The following is a 25,886-nucleotide window of genomic DNA, read 5'->3' as shown; positions in this document are numbered from 1 at the left end:
GAGAGCCTCTGCCAGACAGTTCAGAGAGAATCCATCCACTCTCAGCCTCACTGTTCTGGAACCTGGTCAAAACTCATGTAGCAGATTACATTTTACTGGATCTTATTCACAGCTTTCACAGTCGGAGCATATTGGATCTGTGGCACATGGTGGCTGGAAACAATTTCGTCTTTCCAGGAGAGGAAAAGGGGAAATCATAAAAATCTACGGGTTTCATAAAAGATAATTCTATCATTATTCTGCAGTGCTTAGTCGGCTGCGCCAGATGGTGCTACAGGAGCACAGCTGGAACCTGAACCAGGGATGTTGGCTCACGTTTGACACCCCACTACTGTGGGAAAGGCTTTACACACCCACCATGAGAGATGTGTGCCTAGAGCTGAGCCAGGCCATCATTTAAAAGTACGTCCTTCAGAACGCTTTATTGCTCTACAGTTGTTGTTTTTTCTTCACAAACTTCACAAAAGCAGATCAAAACCATTAAACTTAATCTGAGACTGAATTTTCCTTTTATAGGGACTGAAAAAAACTTTCTTTGGAACTTTACCCTGGTCCAAAAGGCAGAACAAAGCTTCATTTCCATTTCATCGGGCTGGCATCATCTCTTCATGTTTTGCCAAACCAACCATTTTTTTTGCAAATTTCCAACTTATTAGACTCATAAAGGAAAATCTTATCTAAATTTAGTGTGATGTTATTGTACTATATATATATATATATATATACACACACACACACACGTTCCATCACCACTTCTTGCTAATCAGGGTCATGGCTGCCGGAGCCCCTGGATCCCATTGGGCCCAGAGTGTGGCACCAGCCTACCACAGGTACCATAAACAGTATAGCAAAAAAAGCTCAAACGCTTTAAAAGAGTCCTGACCAGAACGCAATGCTGCTTTTTAGACAGCGTCTGAGCATAAAATGAAGCATTAAATAGAAATTTAAGGTTAGACAGTCTGTTCTTCGATTAAAGGTGTTGCATATTTGTTCAACTGTGTAAAATTAAATGAAGGCTGTGAAACTGCTGAATTCAGCAGATAAAAGACAATAGGTGGGGTAGCAATCCATACAGGTACACCACGTTGCGTTATTCTGGTGAACAAGAAGAAAAGAAGAAGACTTTTGTGTCTACTGCACTTGTTCAAGGTTTACATGAGGGCCAGACCAACACTGGCGAGGAAGTGAAGTCCAGGGTTGAAGCTCTGAGTTTCTGAGTTTCTGCGATTCTGCGATTACCACGCCGCTGCATCATTCTCTGACTGCACTGTTGATAACATCTGGCCCTTTATCGTGGAACGCTGCTGATGAACATCAGCGTGGACAGCAGTAGATGGGATCTGCCCTGGCTGGGGGGGCCGCGGCGCGTGAGTATGACAGGAGGCGAGTCGTTGCTGGCCCCGGCACGGGGGACCTGCCCCTGAGGACTGTGCTCCTTCTGCGCGGCTGATGCCCTCGAAGACTTTGATCTCAATTTCCCACGATCACCGGTCCAACGCATCCTCCCACCTACACACACGGACGTATCCCTACCAGGGACAATAAAGGAATCTGAACCCCTGGACCCTCAACGTCCATCACAATAAGGGACTTACGGACTTCCACTTACTGCCCATCGCCACTCATTTGACTCTCTGTTCCGATAGAGTGGAAGTTACCAGTCACGGCAGATACAGTATGTCCACGCATGTCAGAGGGCGGGGCGTTGAATGGATTCCCATCATTTGGCACTTTCCTCCCTCGCTTCAGACTTATTTGTGTAATTACCAAGGCTTTTCTGTTAACACACCAAGCAAATTTCTCAGAGCGCCGCACGTCCTCCCATGTCCCTCGCTCAGTGGTGGCTGGCGAATTTTAAGCAGGCCTGACGACGCGGTAACTGGGTCACACATGCGGGAGGCTAACTGCTCTCAGCTGGATCCTCTACCGTGGCCAGTCCCCACTTCTCCAGCCACCTGCCAACCCTCAGCGTGCACAAGGGACGCTGCAGACACGCTTTTCTCGTGGCGTCTCTCTCAAAGCGCAACAGCGGCCCCTGGTGACAGCAAAGGCCAGTCAGTCCCGGTCCCTGTCTTTTTAACTGACATTTCGGCTGATGGCGACAAACAAGATATTTATATGCCTGGAGCCTTTTTTTCAAAAATGGAATTTAATGGAAAGTTTGCTGAAACATTCACTTTCTTTAAGGATGAACTGATTAGACCAGCGTCTCCTGTAGCACCACCTGCCAGGAGGTTTTCAGTCCAACTCACAATGCTTACAACCCACCACCTTCATGATTAGGTCCTTTAGAAACACTCGAGGCTAATTAAGGTCTGGCTGGCAGGTTGAGAACCACTGGACTGCAGCTTCAGGTATTCAGAGGTCATTCCCACCTTACCTATTATATTCACGATGCCCTTGTATGTGCCCTTGTATAGAACGCCCTTGTATATACCCTCCCCAAATGTCTCTTATACCAACATAGTGTAAAAGTGTATTCAATATATGTGTATATATGTGTTTTACTGACACTTGTCACTTCTCTCGTATCTTTGAGGCCTTGCTGGCAAATTTCGTTTCGTCCAGGAAACTGTACAATGACAATAAAAAATCTTGAAGTCAAAGGTCGAGATCACAGATATCGCTCCACATTGTGGGGTGTAATGAGAGTGGCTGAGAGTAATCCAGAGCTGTGCTGTGTTTCACAATGACAGTCACTTTCAGTTTCACTGTTACCTGCAGAGGTAAGGTTCAGTTTTGCGTCATTAATGCATAAATCGTAAATCTCCACAGATTGCAATTTCTATACACCAGACCACGGGGCTCCTCTCACCATGTTTTTTGTTCTGAATTAATGTTGCTGTTGCAGCTACTGTGCAGTTTTACTGAAATTCTCATTGGATGCCACTGTGGAGCTTAACAAAGATAACAAAGACCATAGGCCAATCGTTACGGCTGCCGTAATGAGAAAGGCTTCTGTTCTTCCAGGTATGAATGAACAAGACAAATAAGTGACTTGTTCCCACAATGTGACCAAGTGCTTTTGATTATGTGGTTCCCAAGAAACAGTTTTGGAACCCTGAAGCATTTATGTCAATCTGTAATTTACGGATTTAAGCTGCTCCGCTCATTTTTCAGGAAGCTGCGAACGTGTTTATTACTGCAGAAAATAGTGTCTGCACAGCAGAATAAACCTTCGCCATGACATCTGGCAGTGAAATTAATAAATAGATTATTAATAATAGTAATTATTATATCTCCCTAATTCCCATTGCTGTGTCTGGAGCTAATCGCATGACTGTAATTCTGTTTGCAAAAAGTGAGATGTACCATTAAAACTAATTGTGCTGAAAAGCAATAATTTTTTTGAAACAATTACAGATGAGTTCAGAGTGTGGACAGTAAAAATTACCACAGGAGTACAGGAGAGGAGTATCTCTACACCTATCAGTCTCAACGTTAAAAGTGCTGACCGGTGCTGATTATTACACTGATGCCAGTCCAGCAGCAGATGTATTAGGCCGACAGGGAACAGTGAGTACTTGATGATTGTCATACTGGACTTGTCACATAACATCTTGACAATGGCAGGTCCTGTGGAGTCTTCTCAGCACAAAGTGATTAGAACCTATAAGGACAACAGGTCATTGATGGCCAAGGGTCAGCAGTGCACGTGTGGTGGCTAGTCACAACCTGATCCCTGGGAGGAGAAAACTACTGCATCAGAACAATGGAAGAAGGGATCACTTTTGCTTAAAACATGTAGACTGTGTGCACATGAGCCAGGAAGACAGGTCAGATGCAACATTATTAGCTGCAATGAAATTCATGGACCCAGTGCCAACTCACTTTAACATATGAAGAGCAACTAATGAATTGACTTGGTCTCCACTTCCTCTAAATCTGAAAAAAAGCAAGTTCAATTAAAATCATCTTACAAGATCTACTGCTAACATCAGGATTTCAGACCCCACAGGCCACATTCAGAGGTTCACATTGTGGCCTCCACACCAGAGGGAAGCTTTGTAGGCCAATATCTGTGGACATGCATTTTGTCCTTTTGTGCAAATAACTTTTTACTGTTTTGCATTTGAAACTTTTCTTGTCCTGTCCACACACAAGCGTCTATTGATCCACAAAGACATGTAGGCCAGCAAAACCAGTCAAAGTTCCTGCTCATGAGGAATAACGAATAATGACTTAATAGCATACATATTTGGCGGTTACATGCATGGCATGTGATGTTTATGGTTTTATTTGGATCTTTGCATACTTTTAGCTGTGGTTTATTGTCATTGTCATACTGTAATGCCTTATCTGCAGAAACGTGTTGTTTTTATCAGCACACGCACCAATGTTCAGTGGGATTTGCACCCGGGCTGAATTACGTGAGACATAAAAGAAACTGTCGTCCCTTGTGGCGTCGTGACGAAACCATTCCGCCGGACGTCGCACGTCTCTCGCCACGCATGCGCAGATGCGCGCAGCCCGTCACCAGCCCTTTGTTGAGCTCCGCGGCGCAGACGGCTCTCGTCCGGCCTGATTAATGTCGCAGGGTCGGGTGCGGCGACCCACCGAGAGCCCCAGCGACAGCCACCGAGCCGGGGAGCCCGCGGCAGACGTCGTTTACGCCGCCGCGACGGCGCTGTTGTCCAGCTGACAGGACCGTCTGTATACAAACAACAACAAAAAAACGCGTCGCTCGCTCTTAAGGTGGCGCCGGGGAGATATTTTGGGAACCGTAACGGTGGCCCCGTTTTCGTAATTACTGCGCCAGCTCCGCAGCTTGGAGCCATGGGGGAGTTTCGGCTTTAGGGCGACGGGAATCTCGCAGCCCCAGCAGCTACCATGAAAGGAGAAGGACTCGTCTTCTGGGAAAGGCAGCCCGTGGCACGCGAGAGAGGGGGACAACTTTCCTTCCGCCGCGACGCTGCGGTGGATCTCGGGGTACCGGAGGGGGGAATCCTGCGGCTCGGCTCTGCCTCCGTCGCCGTTCCCAGCAAATAGTGTGCAAATGAGCATGGAGACGGTGGGGAAATTCGAGTTCAGCAGGAAGGACCTGATCGGACACGGAGCCTTCGCTGTGGTGTTTCGGGGGAGGCATCGAGAGGTGCAGACCTTTTCTTTATTTCCCCATATGTTCATTTTTTTTTCTTTGCACCTATAATTTCGAGACGTTATGTAATTATGAGCTTTATGAACGCGTTTCTATCCCGTTTTGTTGATGTGTTCTACGGGGCCTGTCATAATTAATGCATACCACCTTAAGAGACCAGGCCTGGGACTGGTAACCATCGCGGAGCATAAATTAAGCAGTGGACAATACTTATCTAATATATATATATATATATATAATTATAGATCACTATCCATCAGCAAAAAACACACTGGTTGTAATTTCCTGCTGGCCCACTTAAACAATCCACACAAAGCCTGTTTGCTACCTTTAATAATCATGCCAGTGTGTTTTTTGCGGGGGGTAGGAGGTTAACAGAAGCTCACTTGATGCTAGAAATGGTGATGTAACAGTTTGTGGCTCTGGCATAAGCCACTCTAGCACTGATCCCTAATATCCGGCGACATGTCGTGACATGTCATGCACAGTAGGCCTGTATTTATTGTTCATAAAGGCTAACGTTTCCAAATAGTTAAAATATTGTTTTCCCTGCGCTGAATAAACGTTCCTGTCTGCTTTTTGGCGTTTTACAGAAACACGACTGGGAAGTGGCCGTGAAATGCATTAATAAAAAAAACCTTGCCAAATCCCAGACGCTTCTGGGAAAAGAAATAAAAATACTAAAGGTAACTAGTAAACCTCCTGGGAAAGCCTTGTTTTCTAGCGATTTGATTTTTTTTATCTAAAAAAAGTGACCTAAAACTGTTTTCTTTCCAAGGAGTTGAAGCATGAAAACATCGTGGCATTGCACGACTTCCAGGTATGTCGCACACGGACACCAACACTTGGAACGGCGTTATTTAAAAGCCCGGGGAAATAACAACAATTATTTCCGCGCGCGGTGAACATTAAATATGAATTATTGTAAGATGACTGCGAAAACTGCTTGGTCGCCGGTGGTCGCAGTCACGGCTTTCTGTGTTGTTGTTGTTGTACCATGTGCGCCTTTTCTGATTGGACTGTGTAGACGAGCCGCGAGGCCTGACGGGAGTTGTAGTTCTATCGGAGCTAGCAGCTAACGCTGCTGCGTCCCGGGATACCGTGTGTGTGTGTGTGTGTGTGTGTGTGTGTGTGTGTGTGTGTGTGTGTGTGTGTGTGTGTGTGTGTGTGTGTGTGTGTGTGTGTGTGTGTGTGTGTGTGTGTGTGTGTCTCGATAAGTCCCTCCCGACCCAGACACGTTCAGTAAACCATCCCCAGGTGGTGCGGCTGTTTGTCGAGGGGGTGGGGGTCATGAACAGGCTAGGTCAGGGTGTAGGTGGAATTGTTTCCTGCAGCAGTTGTGAGAGGGTACGATTCCGTGTGTGTTTAGTCATTTGCCAGCTAGTCCAGTATTAAGCAGAGCTGCAGATGGTGGTTAAGTGTGGATTGAGCATGTTTTCCTCCATGCATAGTAGCTGCAGAGTTTGCAGGGAAACAAGTTCTGCTGCACTCTCAACACCTCATGGGTGTTTCATAAAGATCTCTTATGTCGGTGCTTGTCATATAATTCAAAACATTAGCCTTGCAGAACAAAAACAAACATGAGACCAGCAATGCGGGTTTTGCTGGTCACATAACCATACATCAACATAAAATACTACCCTTTTATTGCTCATGATCTCGTCAGAATAACTATGCTTTTCAAGTTAGACCAAGTTTGTCAGGCAAGTTCATTAAAAACCTGCCACCAGTAAAACCAGTATCCAGAACAGGCATGGCGGGGGAGCACCTACTCATTCCAGGGCCCACAGCGCATGTTTGGTGACTCTTATTAAAAGACATTTGTTCCATTTTCTTTAGTACCTGGCTGAGAATGAAATACGGGGGTTGATGGCAAGAGAATAATCTTTGCCCTGGGTAGTTTTACCTTTTCATGAATTATCAACGAGGTGCAGAATATCGTCTGTCTGCCTTGCAGAGCACAGTTGGTTGTCCGTTGATGATAACTAATGCTCATTCAAGGCCATGGCTGCAGGAAGGAACTTGATGAGAACACTACGCCCGCAGCATCAGTGGTGCAAGGATTAGTTTCACATTAAAGACTGTTGGGTGGATTCCCGAATTATGTTTAGCATATTTAAAATTCTCATAATTAGACAAGCTACTGTTAGTGTTTTGATGTGTTCAAAGAATTGAAAGCCTTCGCTCCACGTTGAGGGATTTACTTTGACTGTCTCAAGGAAAACTTGCACATCCACTCTGGACATGGGGTCCGTTTCCCTGCCCACGCAAATGTCAGAAAGCGTTCTTTAAATTGTGCAAATATTGGCCCAGTGTACTCCAGATTAGTGGCCTTTTCGCACAGGCACATTAATCTGTCAGGGCTCGTTTAGGGACGGATGAATCCGGACAATTAGACCCATTACACGCCTGGCCATGCAGCAGCTGTATGTCAACAGGGCCAAGAGTGGCTAAGCCAGACGTTCACATGCTGGAGAGATGTGTGCTGCTCTGGGATGAACTTTTACACGTCCAGCTCTGGATCTCATCCCCTGATGAGATGGCGGTTCTTACCAAAAGAACAGCAGCTGTGACTCGTGTATCTTTGATTCCTGACCATAAATCATTGGGGGATTCTCATTTTAAAAGTATGAAATCTACCTTTCTGTGCAGAAGTTTGGGGCCTCTCATTTTTTTTTAACTTTTATAGATTTAATATTCGATTTTGATGGATGAGAACCATGCAACACAACGAACAACATTTTTCAAAAATAGTCACACCTTTTTGGCACAGACAGTTTCTATGTGTTCATTTGGTTTCTATTAAGAATTTATTTGCATTTTTTTTTTTTTTTTTTTTTTGAGAGCAGAGAGACCTGAACTAGAGCGAACCATTCGCTATTTTGAATTGCACCGCCCCTCTGTGACGATGGCCTTATCACCACGCTGACCGCAGCTCTGAGCCACTCTCAGGTTTTACAGGCCTGATGCCTCTTCACATTGTTATTAGCGAGACGTTGCCCCCAGTTGTGCTGCCGTTCTGGGTTCTGCTGGTGAAACCGGACGGCCCGGCGATTTTGCTGGCTCAAATTCAATTAAAATTCTAATTTTATTTGTCACATACATAGTCATACACGGTATGATATGCAGTGAAATGCTTTTTGCGTCTACTACAGACCACAGTATTGCAAATGTTGCAAGTATAAAATGAACCAATATGCAAAAATCTAGCCAGCCTTTTGAACGAATGAAACGACGAGCGAAAAATACCTCGTCGCTTTCTGCTGAGTCGCCACGTTTCCTCAATCCACCAACTGCTAACTCGGCCGCAGCCATTGGCTGCTGGGATGGCGAGAGGCTGTGGAAGGTCAGCTGTTGCTACGTGATAAGCGGAAGTGTGACGTTCGGGGGATGGGGGCGCGTGGGGGTTTACTTGGAAAGAAAACAAAACTTGACAGAAGGTCTGAGCCGGCCCTGGGAGAACAGCGCGTCTCCGCCGTTGTTGGTTTTGGGAGCTCAGCCGTGTGAATCCGCTGCTGGATGTGGGCAGCCGTCCCACGTTTTTTTTTTCGCTTTAAACTTTATGGCCCCTGTACTCCACGTCCCAGTCTGCTTTGTGTAAAATGTTTGCTGTCTGGAAGTTACATCAAATTTTACAGGCTGTTGGCACCGTGCCAATTTTACTGCTTTATTTTACCCCTCTGTTCATTGTATACTGTTTTAAAGCAGTGAGATGTCGTCATCATTTATTAACCTTGTGGCTTTATGGTCTTAAATGCAGCGGAATCACTTGTCAGGTGGCATGTGATGAAATGAACTAAAAGCAGGTCTATTTTTATACTGTTCTTGACTGAGCAGATATTATAAATAAGTGACCGTGGCGGTGAAAACATAAAGCGCTCGTCCCTACTCCTTGGTGGCACGGTTAAGTGCCTCTGTATTTACTCGGGCTGTATGTGGGTCACGTGTGTGTGACACGGTGTTTAAAGAGGTAAACACCCCTGCCCTGTTATACTCGCACTCACACTGTAGACGACTGTACAACTACAGGCGCGTGAAAGAATGCTCAGAACGTCTGCTCTTAAAAACAAGCAGAGCCCCTTATTCTTCGTGGCCGGTCACCTCCGTCACACCGGGGACAGTGACTAAATAAACCATGTGACATGAAGAACTGAATCATATGTGACCTAATCGAAGCCAGGAATGGAAGTGTTCATGAAATTCTCTTCCAGCGTGTAATTTTATTACAGCATGCCGTTTCAGTGACAAAGGTGATTTACAAATCACTAATTAAATAAAGATATATTTTTTCATGGTTAAATTATGAGTAAGAACCAATCTCAGTGTATAAATTAATTAATATTTGTGTTGTGTTATGTTGTTCTAGTCTGGCCCTTTTCTTTTTGTAATGTCTGGGGGGCAGACCCGGCCCGGGTTCATGTCTGTGCAGAGCTAACATTCGTCTGTGTTTGTTTCTAGGAAACGGCCAGCTCGGTGTACCTGGTGATGGAGGTAAGTGTTGGGTGTCATGTTGGTGTCTGGGTCTCGACCCCGTCGCCTTTCTTCTTTACTGCCACTAAAACCGAAGCCCTCGAGCCGCAGGGGAGTCTCATCCATATGCAGAGAGAGCTCAGCGGTGCTATTCAGGGTTGCCGTGTTTGTGTCGAAGCCGAGCTGCAGCTTTGCAAAAGAGAACTGAACAAATCTTTTTTATTATTTATTTATTTATTTTATTATTATTTTTTTGATAGGGTGAAGGGAGACTTTACAGTCCCAACCGGAGTGAAAATAAATATTCTGTATGCTACGCTGTTTGCTTTAACCCTTGAATGGTGTTCAGGTCTGTCAGACCAACTTTTTAATGTTTTAATTTAAACCTTAAATTTAGTTTACTCTAATTAAAGTGAAAGAAAGTGAAGTGTAAAGTGTAAGTTACTATGTGTGTTCTTTTATGAAGTTTGTCCGTCTCCTAACTCGCCACCAAGGATTCAAAATGTTTATTGTGATGTATGTACAGAGGATATTTTTGTCCATATACAAATGCCGAGTTAAGAGTTTAATATAAATAAAAAAGACCAGGGTAGAGCAGATGAACCATCTCCCCCCCATCCATATGTCTCTCAGAGGGGAATTTGGAACATGAAGCCCCATTTTATTCTCTTGCCATGATTTTGCTCGTCTGGTCAGAAACGCGCTTGTTGACGAGCTTGCGTCACGCATCTTGGGGACCTCATGCATGTTGTAAAGGAACATGAGAGAAGGGTGGATCTACAGTTCAGATCCGTTTCGGGCCTGTCCTAGCTTTTCCAGCGCTTCAAGACACTCTGCTTTCATATCACTTAACACTTCAGGTGTTGCCAGCTGTTGTGGTTTCATCTTACATAGACAGCCAAAGTGAAAAAGGAAACGGTGAAGGTCTGGTCTACAAGCCCCTTTTTGCTGATGGATTTTTGAGAAAGTGCCTGTCCCTTCACTGAAGTCGCGGGTGTCTGGTTGCAGAGGTGTGTTATCTTACCCAGCGCTTCTTCAGGAAGCCTTTACCATACAGGTGCAAGCATGCTGCCAGGCGGCGGGGCGATTGTTAAGCAATGTCATCGTTAGGGCAGGGGGGATGTGACAAAGGGGACTCTTTCCAGCGACTCCACAAAAGGAGTTAAAGCTCCTTTTGTTGGGACTCCTATTCCAATTATCTGAGGAATAAGCATTCGAATGCCTCTCCTGCTCTCCGGACTCCCCTCGGCATGATGGCCCATTGTCATGCTTTGTTCAGTGGGCAGGGTTGAGGGGGCCTTTGTAGGCTTCTCTTATACGTGTTATGAAATGATCGTGTCCTTTGATGCATGTGGAGACCTCTTGTGTAAAAAGAAAAATAATAATTTTCTTCCTTGTTCCGTTCTGCAGTATTGTAACGGTGGAGATCTTGCTGACTACCTGCACTGTAAGTGGGACGCGGCTTCATATTTGTTTTTAGTTGGAAAAAGTCCAAGATGTTCTTTTATTTATGAAATGGTCCATAAATAACACAGACGAGTGGAGTTAGTTATGTTCAGAAACAGCAGAGTTCGGGTGTTTATGAGGATGGAACCCTCACCTCCCGCTGGGTTTTGACCATCGCAGCACACACACAGGAAGTTAAGCTCGAGAAGATTGGGAGCTCATGAGTTAGATAAACGTTAATGAAAAACATCTACCTTGTTCCTACAGTACTTGGCCACTTTATTAGGTAGACCTGTGTCACAGACCTTTCTTGAAAGCTGTACATACTGAATTCTGATCAAAGGACCTTTATGGTGTCTTTTATGGTGTTTCACACACGTCAGAGGGCTTTTTGACCTTTGACCTTTTTGACCACAAAGGACTATAGATCATTTCTAATAAAGTGACCAATGAGCTGTGAACATTTCACTATGCTGTTCGGATATATAGTTGACTGTTGAGGGGTGTTGCCCTGATTTGCAATGCGATCTATCGTCAGCATCGTAAGAGGCGCTCCGTGTTCTCTGCTCTCCCCCTCGCAGCCAAAGGCACGCTGAGTGAGGACACCATTCGAGTGTTTCTGCAGCAGATCGCTGGCGCCATGAGGGTTCTGCAGGCCAAAGGCATCATCCATCGAGACCTGAAACCCCAGAACATCCTTCTGTCCCACCCAGCGGGGCGCAAGTCCCACTCTAACAACACCTGTATCAAGATAGGTGTGTCTGGATTTTAACTGTGAGCTCAGTTGGTCATGAAAAAAGTGAAATGATTGTGAAGCACAGCAGCACAGCACACAACGAAATGTGTCCTGTGCTTTTAACCCATCACCCTTTGTGAGCAGTGGGCAGCCATGACAGGCGCCCGGGGAGCAGTGTGTTGGGACGGTGCTCTGCTCAGTGGCACCTTGACTGTTCGGGATTTGAACCGGCAACCTTCTGATTACGGGGCCGCTTACTTAACCGCTAGGCCCCCACTGCCCCCTGCCCCAGCTACTGTCCACAACAGTGTTTGAAAGGAAAAATCAGTGAAAGTGAAGTGATTGTCACTGTGAAACACTGCAGCACAGCAACCTTCTGGTTTCGGGGCCGCCAGGCCACCACTGGTCACATCTAATTCAGTTATAGATGTGATCACAGATTTCAGGGGAAACCTTCCAGAGAAGTGCCACCTATCATCACTTTTATTAATGGGATCTTTGTTAGACATGACCAGCTTCACGGTACGCCTGTGTCATCAGCTCCAGAATTGCCAAATGACACGTCATCAGTGCAGTTCTAGTTCTTCAATGGAAAAGCAAATTGTGGTTAACAAAAGTAACTAATGAATAAATGTAAAGATTCATTCAACAGGCCCTTTATCTGCTCCTTCCCCCAGCTGATTTTGGGTTTGCCCGGTACCTCCAGAACAACATGATGGCCGCCACACTCTGTGGCTCTCCTATGTACATGGTGAGTTGTGACAAAGTGGTATCTTCTGCCCCAATGCATGGTGGGTCTCTCTCGCTCAGTGTTTGTCCCATTTTGACAGGCGCCCGAGGTCATCATGTCCCAGAACTACGATGCCAAGGCGGACCTGTGGAGCATAGGAACCATAGTTTTCCAGTGCCTGACTGGGAAGGCCCCGTTTCAGGTGAGTGTCCGATCCTTTGCATGTTTGTGTCTAATCTATTTAGGACGTAGATTAAAATGTATATATAATTTACACTCAGTTTAGTGAACGCAGTATATATATTTTTTTGGCATTTAAATTGATAATATTGTAGAACAGTTAGTTTTCCTCATTCCTAGGGCATTGCTACGTTCTTGTGTGCGTTTGGCTTCCTCTGTGTCACAGCAGACTGTGATCATGATGCAGTTTCGCTGTCAGAGCTAAACACTGCACTGGGATTTGCTCAGGAGTTCCGACCTAATCATTGTGACTAATGTATCCATTTCATTCTGCTTCGTGTGTGTCTGTGTGTGTGTGTTTGTGTGTGTGTTTCTACCAGGCAAGCAGCCCCCAGGATCTCAGATTATTTTATGAGAAGAATAAGAATCTCATCCCCAAGTAAGTCATGTTTTTCAGACAGTTTTCACTTTTCAGAAGCACATGGGGGAGACTGCAGTGATTAGTCCAGCTTAGTTGGTTCTCTGTTAGACCCGGTTCTCAGATGTGTGCCCTTAGCTGGTCAGCTAGCAGTTAAGGAAGTGGCCCCGTAATCAGAAGGTTGCCGGTTTGAATCACGATCTGCCAAGGTGCCACTGAGGTGCCACTGAGCAAAGCACCGTCCCCACACACTGCTCCCCGGGCGCCTGTCATGGCTGCCCACTGCTCACTCAGGGTGATGGGTTAAATGCAGAGGACAAATTTCACTGTGTGCACCGTGTGCTGTGCTGTGTATCACATGTGACAATCACTACACTTTACTTTACTTTACTTTGGTCTTACGGCTCCTTTCTTTCTTTCTTTCTTTCTCTCTCTCCAGCATCCCCAGAGAGACGTCCAGCCACCTCCGGCACCTGCTGCTCGGCCTCCTACAGCGCAGCCATAAAGACCGCATGGACTTCGGTCAGCACCAACCACACTGACCGCAACAAACATTTCATGCTGCTCACACGCCTTTTACAGACACTGAATTCCGACACGTTCCGTACACACGCAGCCTAGTGCACGTAGTGCTCAGGTTCACCGCTGCGGTTTCCCTTTAGCTCACTTTTTACGATTTTGCTTGTTTTTCCTTCTCTTTCTCTTTAGACGACTTCTTTCGACACCCTTTCCTTGAAGCGAGCTCTTCAGTGAAGAAGTGTGAGTATAACACGTTGTGTAGTCCATATGAAGATCACACTCAAACCACAAAAGACATGGAAATACCACGGCATTGAGGTTCTGGATGTAGATAAACACATATATATATATGTGTGTGTGTGTGTGTGTGTGTGTGTGTGTGTGTGTGTATATAACAGCAGCTTCAGTGACCCTGACGTGCTTCCCAAGTTCAGCCTCGGCCAGCTCCTGTAGCAGCTCCTCCACCTCACACCTCGCCTCGCCACCGGTAAGGGAGGCGAAGGGGGTTCTGTTGAGGATTGCTATGGATTATTATTGCACATTAGCAATACTGCTGTATTTTACCATTAAAGGGCATGATTTTAGACTTGTACATTCTGTAAAGTTGAGCCTAATTGCTTTATGTTTAGTGTAATTTAAGCCATTTTTGTAAGCAGCAAAATTATATTTGAATTATGTGGTCATCTACTTTGTGTGTGTGTGTGTGTGTGTGTGTGTGTGTGTGTGTGTGTACTAAAATACGGTGATGATCTGGCATTTTACAGCAATCTCTGGCCGAGATCCAGCACCTGCGTGCTAAGGCCATAGCCTCTCCTACCCAGGACTCCCCTGGATTTCAGCTGAAGGACTCCGGGGGAGGCGGGGGAAGCAGTAAGAACTCCTCATGTGACACGGACGACTTTGTCATGGTGCCGGCACATTTTCCCAGTGAGTCTTCCAAGCACACAAACACACACCTGAACACACACACACACACACACACATGGCTCGGATTAAACCAAAAGGTGGGAGGGGGTCTTGTTTCCCTTTCATGCCTTTTTTGTCTTCCCCTATCTGTCCAATAGCCTGTTCCTGTTCATAAAAATTACATTTGTTTTGTCAAAACACACAGAAAGGGCACAGTATTAAAAAAAAAAAAAAACACAAAGCAGTAATGCACTTCCCTCTGTCCCTCACTCTGTCTGTCTGTCCCCAGGTGAGCTGACCTGTGAGATGCTGGCTGGTAAGGTGCTTCAGGACAGCCTCATGTGCAGTGGGTGAGTAGAACAGGACAATTTCAGGACCCGATACAGACCTCCCCTGTCCTCCTGGCATTATATTACCAGTAATATTTTAGCCCTGGTTGCGGTTGTTCTATGGTAACCCTGGGTAACTGTCCGTCAGGAGCTCTCTGCTGGCCTCGGGAGGACTGGGAAGTCAGGGAAAGACCCCGCCCCGCTCTCCAACCTACAGCACCTCACCTGGACAACCTGGGTAGGTGCAACCTCTTTGTGACCTGTGAGGGTTTAACATGATCTATCATGGTGATTAGTAGAGGACTCAACCTTCATCGGTTTCATGGTCATGATTAAGCGCATCAAGTATCACGATGCATCCCATCAATTTTTCTACATTACTTTCGCATTATGTTTTCAAATGCAAAAGTGAGATGAGAGTTAAGGCCTCTTTCACACGGGCTTCTGAACCAGGTGTTTTTCTGCCGTTTGTGGCGTCAGGGGAGTGTGGACTGAACACCGACTGTTTTTCTGTTAATTGGAGCAAATCAAAATGTTTCTTTGTGTCAATTCCAGACAAGTGTTAAACCGTGATGAGCGAACACCAGAGAACGTCCAATCGAATGCAGTTACAACCAGCAGCAAAAAGTCACTACAAGTACATCTTTTTGAATAAAAAAAAAACCAAGGAACACCAAGCAACGTCATTATGATATAATCGATTATGTTCTGCACTGCATCGCTGCAGAATCATCCATGTCTGTATCGGAGTGCATTGATTATGAGATAAATTACACCTGGACGCTGATTACCCAACATGCATGGAGTACCGTACTGTATAGGAAAAGCTGTAGACTAGGCTTATTTCTTTTCTGAAGAGTTTATGATGGTTCAGTTCAAGATCTAATGCAAATCATCTTCTAGCATTACCTAGTGTTTTGAGGATGACAGCCTTATCCAGAATCCCTTCTTTAAATTTGCCCACTGGACATGGTGTTTGTAAAAACTTGATAAGTGGATTAAAGAGTGTGAGACAATGAAGATATCCGTATCCTCACCGGTCGATCGGCGCTGAAAGCGGTCTCTGTCTCTCTCTCTCTTGTTCTGTCTCTCAGCAGGCTCACTGAATGTTTGGCGAGTAACTGCAGTAACTATGGGCAGTCTGTCCCCATCCCAGTCCCCACGCAGATTCACAACTACCAGCGCATGGAGCAGAACTTCCCGAGCCCTGGCCAGAACAGCTCTCCCAGGTACACACACACACACACACACACACACACACAGTCTGAAATCCACTCTCTTGTGCATATACCCGCCTTTAGCTCTGTTGTGTAACATTCTCGCGTTCTTCTCAGGGTGGTGCCGCCTGTGCGACGGTGCAGTAGTGGTAGTTCTCTGGCTTTTGGAAGGGCCGGCCCTTCTCCTCCCCACTCAGGGGCGCACGGTTCCGGCCCGAGCTCCCGACGGCTCTCTGTGGGGACGTCCAAAGCCTTCCAGCTCTCCCCACAGGGTAGGATTCTGTACTGCTTTCTGCTGCGTTCAGCATGGCTTCATCTGTGTTCTGTCTGTTTGGAATTCAGAATTCCATCTGTAGGGTGGTAGTAGCCTAGTGGGTAAGACTTCCAACTATGAACCAGAAGTCCACAATGTCCCAAGTTCAAACACCACTTAATACCATCATATCCCTTAACCCTGAGTGTCTCCAGGGGGGACTGTCCCTGTAACTACCGATCGTAAGGCGCTTTTTAAAAGGGCATCTGATAAATGCAGATGTAGAATTTGCCCTGTTGCAATGTGTAAAAAATTCCTTATGTATTTAAAGATCTGTCGTCTTGTGTATTTAGAAGTTCTCCTTCTGGGGAGTTGTTTTTTGTGTAAGTGGAGCCCGTTTGAATCTACTGATCTTCCAAACAATTGAATCAGCTTGGTACTTTTAAGTGTTCCTTGTTGTGAACTTTAATTTAGTATTCTGCTCTGCAGCGGTGGCAGGATTAATGGTGTCTGTGTTCATTCTCTCCCTTTCGTGTCTGAAGTGGGAACCATCCCTGAAATGCCAGTCCAGGCTGGTCCACAGAGCACGGGATTGGACCGGGGGTCGGCACAGGGTGGAGGTGAGGATGAACAATGCAGACAAGTTTATAGTGAGATCTATAAGGTTCTTTCTTAATCTTAAAAAAGCTTCTCTGCTTCCTGTGTGTATTCAATCTCCTTTTGTCCTGGGGTGGCGGTGGGTTTTTGTTTTGTTTTAGTTTTTTTTTTTTTTTTTTTTTTTTTTACTGCCAACAATGCAGTCAGCAAATCGTCCTCATTGTGTTCAGTTTTTTTTTTCTTTCTTTGTCACAAACAGAAAAGTTAACTCAGCTGGATTGTACCACGCTGCTGTTCAACAGTCAGTTTAATGCGAACCGCTCTGGATTTGTAATTCTTTTCGTTCTCATGAGGAGCTGCAGGTTCGTGGCGTCCATGTCTCTCTTTGGCGTGCGTCCGGTTTGATGCGAGATTATAATGCCTGTAAATGTCTGTATAGCGTGTACAGCTGCCAGTTGGGGTGGGGTGCAAGTCAGGCTGTTTGCTGACATACCCGAACGCCGCTGGGACCCCCGGCCATATGCCCTGAGTGTGTGGAACAGCTGAGTACTTTGTTTAGTCATCCTACGATGTGCTTACTGTTCAACACTCAAAGATGATTTATTCTGTAGGTGGAAAAATATCCTTTCTTTTGCATTTGAGTTTGTATTGTAGGCAACAGACTGGGATGTTCAGGAAAGAAAAGTGTCAGAAAGAAAAGAAAAGGATATCTGTGTCCTGTGTGTGTGTGTGTGTGTGTCCTGAAACATTTTTCTTTTCCATAGTACTGTTCTCTGGTGATGGGAGGCCCCGGTCCCAGCAGCAGGGGCTGGGCACCCGGCTCCACAGCGCCCCCTGTCTGCTCGAAGTGGGTAGCGGCAGCAGGCAGAAGATCCAGAAGCAGCACTCGGACCCGGTCGTGGTGCCCCAGGGACCTCCGATGACCCTGCGGCCACTGCACTCCTCCCCTCGACTGAGTGAGCTCATGCAGAGAAGCCCCCTGCCCACCATTCTTGGTTCCCCATCCAGGGTAAGTCCACACCCCATTTCCCATGTGTGTGTTTCCCGCTCCGTTCTACCATATCTGTTTACTGGTTTCTAAATCTCCTTTTGAATCTCCTTTTCACTCCTTGTGAATAGCAGATACCACCAATCAAGGCCCTTGCTTCACACATAGTGCTAGTTTAAAATTGCTCTTTTGTTGTTTGCCAGACGTGATTTTACAGAGATAATGAAAACATTGCAAGGTATGTTTGCATGTGAAGTTATGTGAGAACGTGTCTGTGTAGTTGAGATAGGGTGCACCAACCTCTGTTTGAACGGCCCTTTTTACGCCGGCTCCTGCTGTATCCCGTGTTTTTTTGGGGTTTTTTTTTTTTTCTTACATTGCTCGCTCTGTAGTCCTGACAGCCGTGTTTAATTCGAAATTCCATGTTTATCGGCCCCGTCGTGTCGAACCTGCATTATGCTCGCTTGCTCATGCCGGCGGTTTCTCATCTCCAGGCCATGCCCCCGTTCGAGTTCCCCAAGCCCCCCAGCTCTCCCAACATGGTCACCTTCCTGGCCCAGCAAGGCCTGGTTCTCACGTCTCCCAGCAGGCAGCAGGGCCTGGGGGACACGGGCCTGGCTCTTCAGCCAGAAAGAGGAGCAGAAGAGGGAAAAGGGTTTGGGAGGTAAGAACCCACCACATCAACAATGAGAGTATGTGGTGTTTCTCGCCTGCTCTTTTCTTTCTGGACCACATGTGTCTCTGTCTGACAGGTCCCAGAGCGCTGGTCGCCTGTCGGACATGCTGTTGATGGCGGCGTTCGGGGGGCCGCTGGGGGAAAGAGGAAGCTCAGAAAACCTGAGTGCCGAGAACAGAGCCATGGACATTACGGGTGGGAGCCCTCATTCTCCACCACAGGCAACATAAAACGGCTATGAATAGTTACTGTGGACCCACTCAAAGTATGGCAGTGTAGCCAACATTGCATGACATGAAGGCATGTGTCTGTCTGTGCACGGTGCAGCTCACTTGTGGAGTGCGGCAGATAAGACCGCTTCCCATGAGCGTGTAAAAGTCGACCCTATTTTTGCCATTAGTTTCAGTCATTTTATTTCCCAATAAGCCAGTGGCAGTCAACAGGGCGAACATCAGCTGATGTGTAAGAACGTCCTAGTGAAGTTTACTTTTACTCTGCGCCTTCAGGTGACGTAAAGCATGTTTGTTAATGTAGTGAAAAAAATATGTGAAAGTTACTTTAACCACCGAGCTGTAAAGAGGGCCGGGGAGCAGCCTGAGGTTTTAGTCCAAAAGGGTGCTGTTTTCCTGCTAAACATTTTATGATGGGCTGTGGCTGAGGTCAGCAGGAGTTGGAGGTTTGTGTAAAGGGTTCACAGAGGTCGTACGATCCCGCAATCAGCTCCCCTGGCCTGTTTGAGTCCAATGCAGCGTGTTTGCCTTGGAACAGTTGCTGGTTTATGATTGAGGAAGCAGGTTGGATATCTAAATGGGTCAGCGTGCAGAGTCTTACAGGTGGGTTGTGTTTGGGCAGGATGTCCTGCTGGTTCCTTCAGAAAGTGGGACAGGAGGCGAGGGAGTGGGAGCCTGGATGGTGCATGTAATAATAATACTACTCTCTAACAGTACAGTACAGTGCAGCTCCGAATTAAACCAGATTTTTCATGAACAGGTTTCCTTTTGTACCGAGATACTCATGATGAAACGCAATCAGCTGCCCATATGTTACCCATGATAATGAGGATATCACGATACAGTCAGTTCAGAGATACCCAATATACTGCAAGACAGCTGTCTAATGGAAGCACTTGATATCTGTGTAACTGAAGATTTGTGACTTTCAAAGATCATTTATCAAATCCACTGCATTGTAAAACATTTAAGTGTAAAGTTAAGTGTCATCTACAAACATTTTAACATTACTGTTGAGTTTGGTTGCCCCCTTTGTTTAACTTTAGTTTCACACACACTTCAATACATGGACACTGAATACCAGTATATTTATACAGTCCTTTCTCTAGTGATGTTTTATTGTTTGATTTACAGCCCTAATGAAATCTAAAATAAAAAATAAATACAGTTATATTTAGTTGCAAATAACTGAGTCATTGTGTTTACTGTCTTTCTACAGCTCCCCCTGGTGGTGGGCATGCTGTAGTGGGTTCAGGCAGTCCGGCACGCGTGGTCTTCACTGTGGGTTCCCCGCCCAGTGGAAACACGCCCCCACAGACCTGCCGCGCCAGGAAGTTCTCAAGTAAATCCAAAAAACTCTCAGTTATTCATATTAGCAGTTATTAGCAGTTTAGAGACTATAGGTCAGCTGGTACCAAATGTAGTTTATGATTGTTAGATCTTTCCAAAAAGGCCAATGGTGGCCTACAGCTTTAAGTTGAAGTTTTAAAGTTGGGCCTAATAAAGGGGCCGGCAAGTGTTAATTTGCTGTGTTGTAAGCATTTTCGCTTATTTTCGCTCCCGTCTGCAGCAGGGTCCTCCAGTTCCATCAGTCCAGTGGGCTCTTTTAACAGCCGCTACGCGCAGACAGGCATCTGCCTGGATGGCCTTGAAGTCCCTTCCAGCCCCCGATATGCCTTCACAGACCCCATCTCTGCCAAAATGGATGGAGTGGTGATGTTTGAGGCACCTGAGCTGCCGGAGGAGACCCTGATGGAGGTAATAATGTCCATCATTTGGTTGAGACGCACGCGGACAGGCGGAGCATGAAGTGCCAGTTGGGATGAGATCTTTTGTTAGTCATTAGCGATAACGTCTGTCTGTCTGTTTGTCTGTTTGTCTGAGCAGCAGGAACACACGGACACTCTCCACAGGCTACGCTTCACACTGGACTTTGCACACTGCATGGTGGAGGTAGCAGCAAGCAGAGGAGGTGGGGTGGAGCCTTCAGACCCTTTCGGCTCCGCCCTTCTCCAGCAGCAAAGCCTGGTGGCTGATCAGATCAGCTCCCTCAGCCGAGAGTGGAGGTGAGGAGTGCTGCCGTATAGAAACTTGACTGTCTGCTCGGCTCACAGTTGTCTAGCACCCCCTAATCCTGTGTGTTTCTGTCTGATAGTTATGCAGAGCAGCTGGTGCTGTACATGAAGACCACTGAGCTTCTGTCCTCAGCACTTCACACAGCCATGGAGGGAGTAAAACAAGGCAAACTCTACCCCTCCACCACAGTTAAACAGGGTAAGCTTCCTTTATACTGCCATGATGCACCACTAAACTGATAACAGTTAGCATAATTTCAGTCTTCAAGACATTTAAATTTGGGTGGTAGTAGCCTAGTGGGTAACTCACTCGCTATGAACCAGAAGGCCCAGGTTCAAATCCCACTTACTACCATTGTGTCCCTGAGCAAGACCCTTAACCTTAAGTTGCTCCAGGGGGGGACTGTCCCTGTAACTACTGATTTGTAAGTCACTTTGGATAAGGCCGTCTGGTAAATGCTATAAATGTAAATGCTGTAAATAAATGTCCGTCCACACTGAAATCTGATTGGTTTACTTGGCAAAATAAGCCAACCAGCATGCTCTGTCTATTGAGCCAAATTTGAACATTTTTTTTAAATATTAGGTAAAAATAAAATAGTTTCCAGGATAGCTTATCAATATGCGGGAGACTCTGGATGTGTATCAGCTGTGTGTCTCCATAAAAGTACTGTAAATACTGTAAAATTTATGCTGTTTTTCCGTGACTGAGTAAAATGTTCAAGGCTGATCACAAGATCGAGCAGAATTTTATTGCGAACATCCCATTGATCACCCAACCGTAATTCAACCTTTTTTCTTTTCTTTTCATATTTTAGTTGGGAGACTGTGACTACATTAGTACTGATGTGTGTTTATCTCCATCGTGTCTGTGTGTGTAGTGGTGAGGAGGCTGAATGAGCTGTACAAGTCCAGCGTGGTGTCCTGTCGTTCGCTGAGCGCTCGCCTGGAGCGCTTCTTCTCGCGGAAGCACCGACTCATGGATCACATCAGCACCATCACCGCAGAGAGACTCATCTTCAGCCACGCGGTCCAGATGGTGCGTCTGCGCCCTGTCTGTCTCCTCTCGCTTCTCTTCTTCCGCTGTGCGCCTCCAGTCTGTCGCCGTATCAGTTGTCTCTCGTAATAACGAACGTTGTCTGATGAAGCGTTCCCGTCCTCTGGCTGTACAGGTGCAGACTGCTGCGTTGGATGAGATGTTCCACCAGGGGGCAGCATCAGTGCAGCGCTACCACAAGGCCCTGCTGCTGATGGAGGGGCTGTCTCTTCTGCTCACTGAGCAGGCGGACATACTCAGTGTTAGCAAGTGTACGTGCACACAAACACGCTTTCGCGTTGTCTTCCTCCTCCCTCTCATCTTGAGCTGCACCAGCCAGATGGTGTTTTTTTTTTTTTTCCCCCCCTCTCTCCTCATGTCTGTCTGTTGCTTTTCTCATTTCCTCTCTCATGTCACTGGTGTTCTGTGGCTCTGGGCAATTATGTCACGAAATTGATTGATTGCTGCGGAACGGAAATTCATCAGATGCAGTAATGTGTTTTTACAGTCTGTCTTGATCATTTCTGGAGACTTTAAAAATATACAGTAGGAAGGATTGCCAAAAGAATTGGGACGCCATACATTACATTAACTTTAACCAAGTGCCATTCTTAATCCATAGGTTTTAGTATGGAGGTGGTCCCACCCTTTGCCGGTATAACTCTTCCGGGAAGGCTGTCCACAAGGTAGAGGAGATTTGAGAGGTCAGATACTGATGTTGAAGGCCTGGCTCACAGTCTCCACTCTCAGTTAGAGAACCTTTCGGATGAATTAGTCTCCAGGCTCTATGCAGGCCAGTCAAGTTCCTCCACAACACACATTTGCTCAGTATTTATGGACCTTGAGTCGTGTTTGAATAGGAAAGGAAACGTCTTCAAACTGTTCCCACAAACTTGGGAGCATGACATTGACTAAATTGTCTTGGCATGCTAAAGAATTCCCAACTCCTGGAAAAACATCTCCACCATAATAGCCTCCTCAACCAAACTTTACACTGGCCACTATGATGTGGAGGGGTGTCTTAATACTTTTTGCAAATTATACATCAGTTAAGTAAACAGAGTAACTTACTTGTAACCTTGTTTGTGTGTTTGTGCAGGTAAGCAGTGTATAGAGCGCCGCCTCACCGCCCTGAAGTCCGGTGTGTGCGTGTAAACGTTGCGTGCGGTTCCTCTCTGTCCCACAACCAGCACCAAGCAGCCTTGACGCTTCCCTCCAGGACACATGGCCTTCCATCTTGTTCCCCTGCACTCCTTCACAGGCCCTGCTGCAGCTACATTGCTTCCAGCTGATCCGAGGTCAGCAGAGGCTCCGTGGGTTCACTGCAGCATCCCGAGAGGGGAGAGGCTGGACTCTGAATCTGAACGATCAGAACATGCGCCACCTCTGTCACTGAGCTTTTTAATTCACCACTGCCACACAAAACCCACTTTTAGTTTGACCATCTTCATGGTCCATCTTGTTTGTGTTTTGAAGGAGTCTGTGGCTAGATGCTGAGTTCAAGACCTGGTCATGCCCATGGAATATATATAAAGTATCTTCTACCAAGCATCCCAACTGTAGATCCCAATATGAGGATTTTATTGATGATGGAAATTTTGTTACGGCTTTACAAATCCAAATTAGTGACTCTTAATTTGAGATAAAAAGAAAAAACCTGATGAATGTTTGCGATCAGGATACCAGCCTGGGATGAGTGAGGCTCGGGTGTGTTCCCAAAGCCAAAGTTAACTAAAGCAGCACCCTTTCTACTCCATCCCAGTTTTTTCCCCCAAATTGAAAAAGCAGCCGAGAAGCCACCTGTAGCACTTTAGTGACTCGTGACCAATCAGACAAGGACGTATGTGCACATTCAAACTCGTCTTTTATCAGGCTCCGTTATCGAGACTGTCGACATCTGAATCATCGCGCTGAATGTACGAAAAAGTGCAGCCGATGGAACAAAGCTGCACGCGTTTGCAGAGATGAAGAAAAACCAATGATATTGGACTTTTTAAGTAGACATATAAATAACTTCTGCGGTGTAAGTGGATTATATATATGATATTTTTTAATCAACTTGTGTTGTCACTATTCACATGGCATGCTCAGAACATAATCATATATAGAACATGACCGGTTGCAATAGTATCTTGATGCCCTGCTGAAAACGGGGAGCATCTTGCTTTTCTTTTTGTTTTGTTTTTTTGCTCTCTCTCGCTCTCCTCTTTGTGTATTCCTCGCTGTAGTAGCTCTGGCTTGCTTCACAGGCCCTTGATTGTATTGCCACGCCCACCCCGCCTTCGTGCGCACTGTTCATTACGGACGCGGCGCTGACGCCACACCCCCCCCCAATACTGATTTTATTGCACTGCGTCGCTGTCGATCTGTACTGTATGCCATGAGCCCATGGCAGTGGAGTGGGGCTTGGTTCCCAGACAGAATTTAGTGCAAGAAGTGTGATGTGCTGAGGGTCGTTGCGTTTTGTTTTGTTTTGTTTTAAGTAGTGTAGCCATATAAAGAGTGATTTTTATATATATCTTTATTATTTTGTGTAGATCTTCGCCTGTTTTAAGTTATGCTGTTGTGAAGTGATGGTTGTGTGCATGGGACAGGGAAATTAAGCTATTGAGGAGGATGGGTAAAGGTGCCTTCAAATATTTAAAAAGAGTAAAAAAAAAAATGCAAAATTTTGTACACTGAAGAAAAAATATATATATTTGTGTTAATGTTGTGTATGTTCGCATTCTTATATTGTCGTAGCCAAAACAGGGCCGATAACCTGTACTGGATTTCTGAATGTTGAGTTGTTTGATGAAAATGCTGTTGAGCTGCGATTCAGGTTTTGTCCTTGCTGAAGACTACGTGTGGTTTGTGTGTGTATGTGAAACCTGCTTGCTGAGATGCATCACATTATTACGTGTTTTTTTTTTTTTTTTTTTTTGCCTGTGTGAGGTTAGAGTAGCAGTGGGGAAAGTCTTTTGTTAGAGACTAGTAGAAAGCTGTGAAATCCTACCTGGTGATCCAGTGGTTCTGAAAGGCCAGTTACAGTATAGGACCTTCTGTTGTCCCCCCCGAAACGTACAGTGGACTGGCCTGACGAGGTGCAGGGCCAAGCCATGTGTCGCTCTTCCTCTTGAGCAGCCGCGAGTGTTCACTCGTTGCCCCAAGGAAAGTGTGCAGCTCAGATACATTCCACCCACTCTCATTCGCCAAGTGTAAGCCGCTCTCATTACACGTCAATCGAGATTCCTCACAGTGGTTACTTACCTTTCACACCCTGAGATGCAACTTTAAAAACACTACCACACGTACTGCAGTCATCTCACCCAACAGATGTATTTTTTCATACGTTCTGAGAAAGATGCTGAGCATATATGATAATGATTAGTTAACTAGTCTCTTTTTTTCCGCAGTGCTGATGAGCATATATTTTACCTTGATCTCTCAGTATCGATTTGTAAATAAGGATAGTAAATTAAGTTATTACTATAAATGTATATTAAAATAAAACAAATGCATGGAGAGAATCGTCCCAACTCCCCTTTCCCCTGCCAAAGACAGATATTCAAATGCAGACCTACCCCATCATTTATAATTGTTTGTTCTCTTGAAAGGCAAAATGAACTACACACTCTCTTTGGTGTCTGTGTAATGTAATGTTTTGGCTTTGGCTGTAAAGTTTCAATGCCAATAAAATTGAACATGGAGTGAATGAATTTGTGTCTTTTTTTTTTTGTCAACTGAATCTTTGTTTTTTTCCCAGAAATGATTTAATATCTTTAGTTATTAATATTTGGCTTCGTCGTCTGCCAGTTTAATCTGCAGAAATATTTTTACTCTACAACAAAGTAGAAGTCTGCCTTCTTCTCAAATCATTTCTTGCACCATGAGCGCAACGATTTCGACTTGCTTCCGCGTTGCATCACGTGGTCACAAAGAACAAGCCCCATTGGTTAATCATTAAAGATGACAAAGGCGTCTCAAATGACAAAAGTTTTGC

General features: G+C 45.7%; 1 protein-coding gene across 4 annotated transcripts; it reads left to right on the top strand.

Annotated features, from left to right (window-relative positions):
• Nucleotides 1-4,461: 4,461 nt before the first annotated feature.
• ulk1b (unc-51 like autophagy activating kinase 1) lies at nucleotides 4,462-25,598 on the top strand. Of its 4 annotated transcripts, none has more exons than XM_028973189.1 (28): nucleotides 4,462-5,092; nucleotides 5,692-5,784; nucleotides 5,877-5,918; nucleotides 9,557-9,589; nucleotides 10,979-11,015; nucleotides 11,596-11,769; nucleotides 12,428-12,501; nucleotides 12,581-12,682; nucleotides 13,041-13,099; nucleotides 13,518-13,600; nucleotides 13,787-13,837; nucleotides 13,999-14,084; nucleotides 14,362-14,524; nucleotides 14,793-14,853; nucleotides 14,981-15,070; nucleotides 15,927-16,061; nucleotides 16,167-16,321; nucleotides 16,845-16,922; nucleotides 17,664-17,908; nucleotides 18,382-18,551; nucleotides 18,640-18,758; nucleotides 20,013-20,135; nucleotides 20,364-20,551; nucleotides 20,681-20,859; nucleotides 20,949-21,067; nucleotides 21,750-21,907; nucleotides 22,041-22,176; nucleotides 23,004-25,598. In XM_028973189.1, the coding sequence occupies exons 1-28, from the start codon at nucleotides 4,997-4,999 to the stop codon at nucleotides 23,057-23,059; spliced, it is 3,105 nt and encodes a 1,034-aa protein (XP_028829022.1). In that variant the 5' UTR covers nucleotides 4,462-4,996; the 3' UTR covers nucleotides 23,060-25,598. The 4 variants fall into 4 exon arrangements, with proteins under 4 accessions (XP_028829022.1, XP_028829020.1, XP_028829021.1 ...); XM_028973187.1 differs by having other exon boundaries at nucleotides 13,996-14,084; nucleotides 15,930-16,061; XM_028973188.1 differs by having other exon boundaries at nucleotides 13,996-14,084; nucleotides 20,367-20,551.
• Nucleotides 25,599-25,886: the final 288 nt, after the last annotated feature.

The sequence above is a fragment of the Denticeps clupeoides genome, chromosome 3, assembly GCF_900700375.1.
Source record: "Denticeps clupeoides chromosome 3, fDenClu1.1, whole genome shotgun sequence".
Lineage (NCBI taxonomy): Eukaryota > Metazoa > Chordata > Actinopteri > Clupeiformes > Denticipitidae > Denticeps > Denticeps clupeoides.
Note: the sequence above shows the minus strand (reverse complement) of the source record. Positions and strands in the feature narration are given on the sequence as shown.

Coding starts and splice junctions, on each gene's coding strand:
- ulk1b (XM_028973185.1), top strand. CDS start 4,997: ATGAGCATGGAGACGGTGGGGAAATTCGAGTTCAGCAGGAAGGACCTG. Junction 11,770..12,427: donor CAACACCTGTATCAAGATAG/GTGTGTCTGGAT, acceptor TCCTTCCCCCAG/CTGATTTTGGGTTTGCCCGG. Junction 15,071..15,926: donor ACCTCACCTGGACAACCTGG/GTAGGTGCAACC, acceptor TCTGTCTCTCAG/CAGGCTCACTGAATGTTTGG.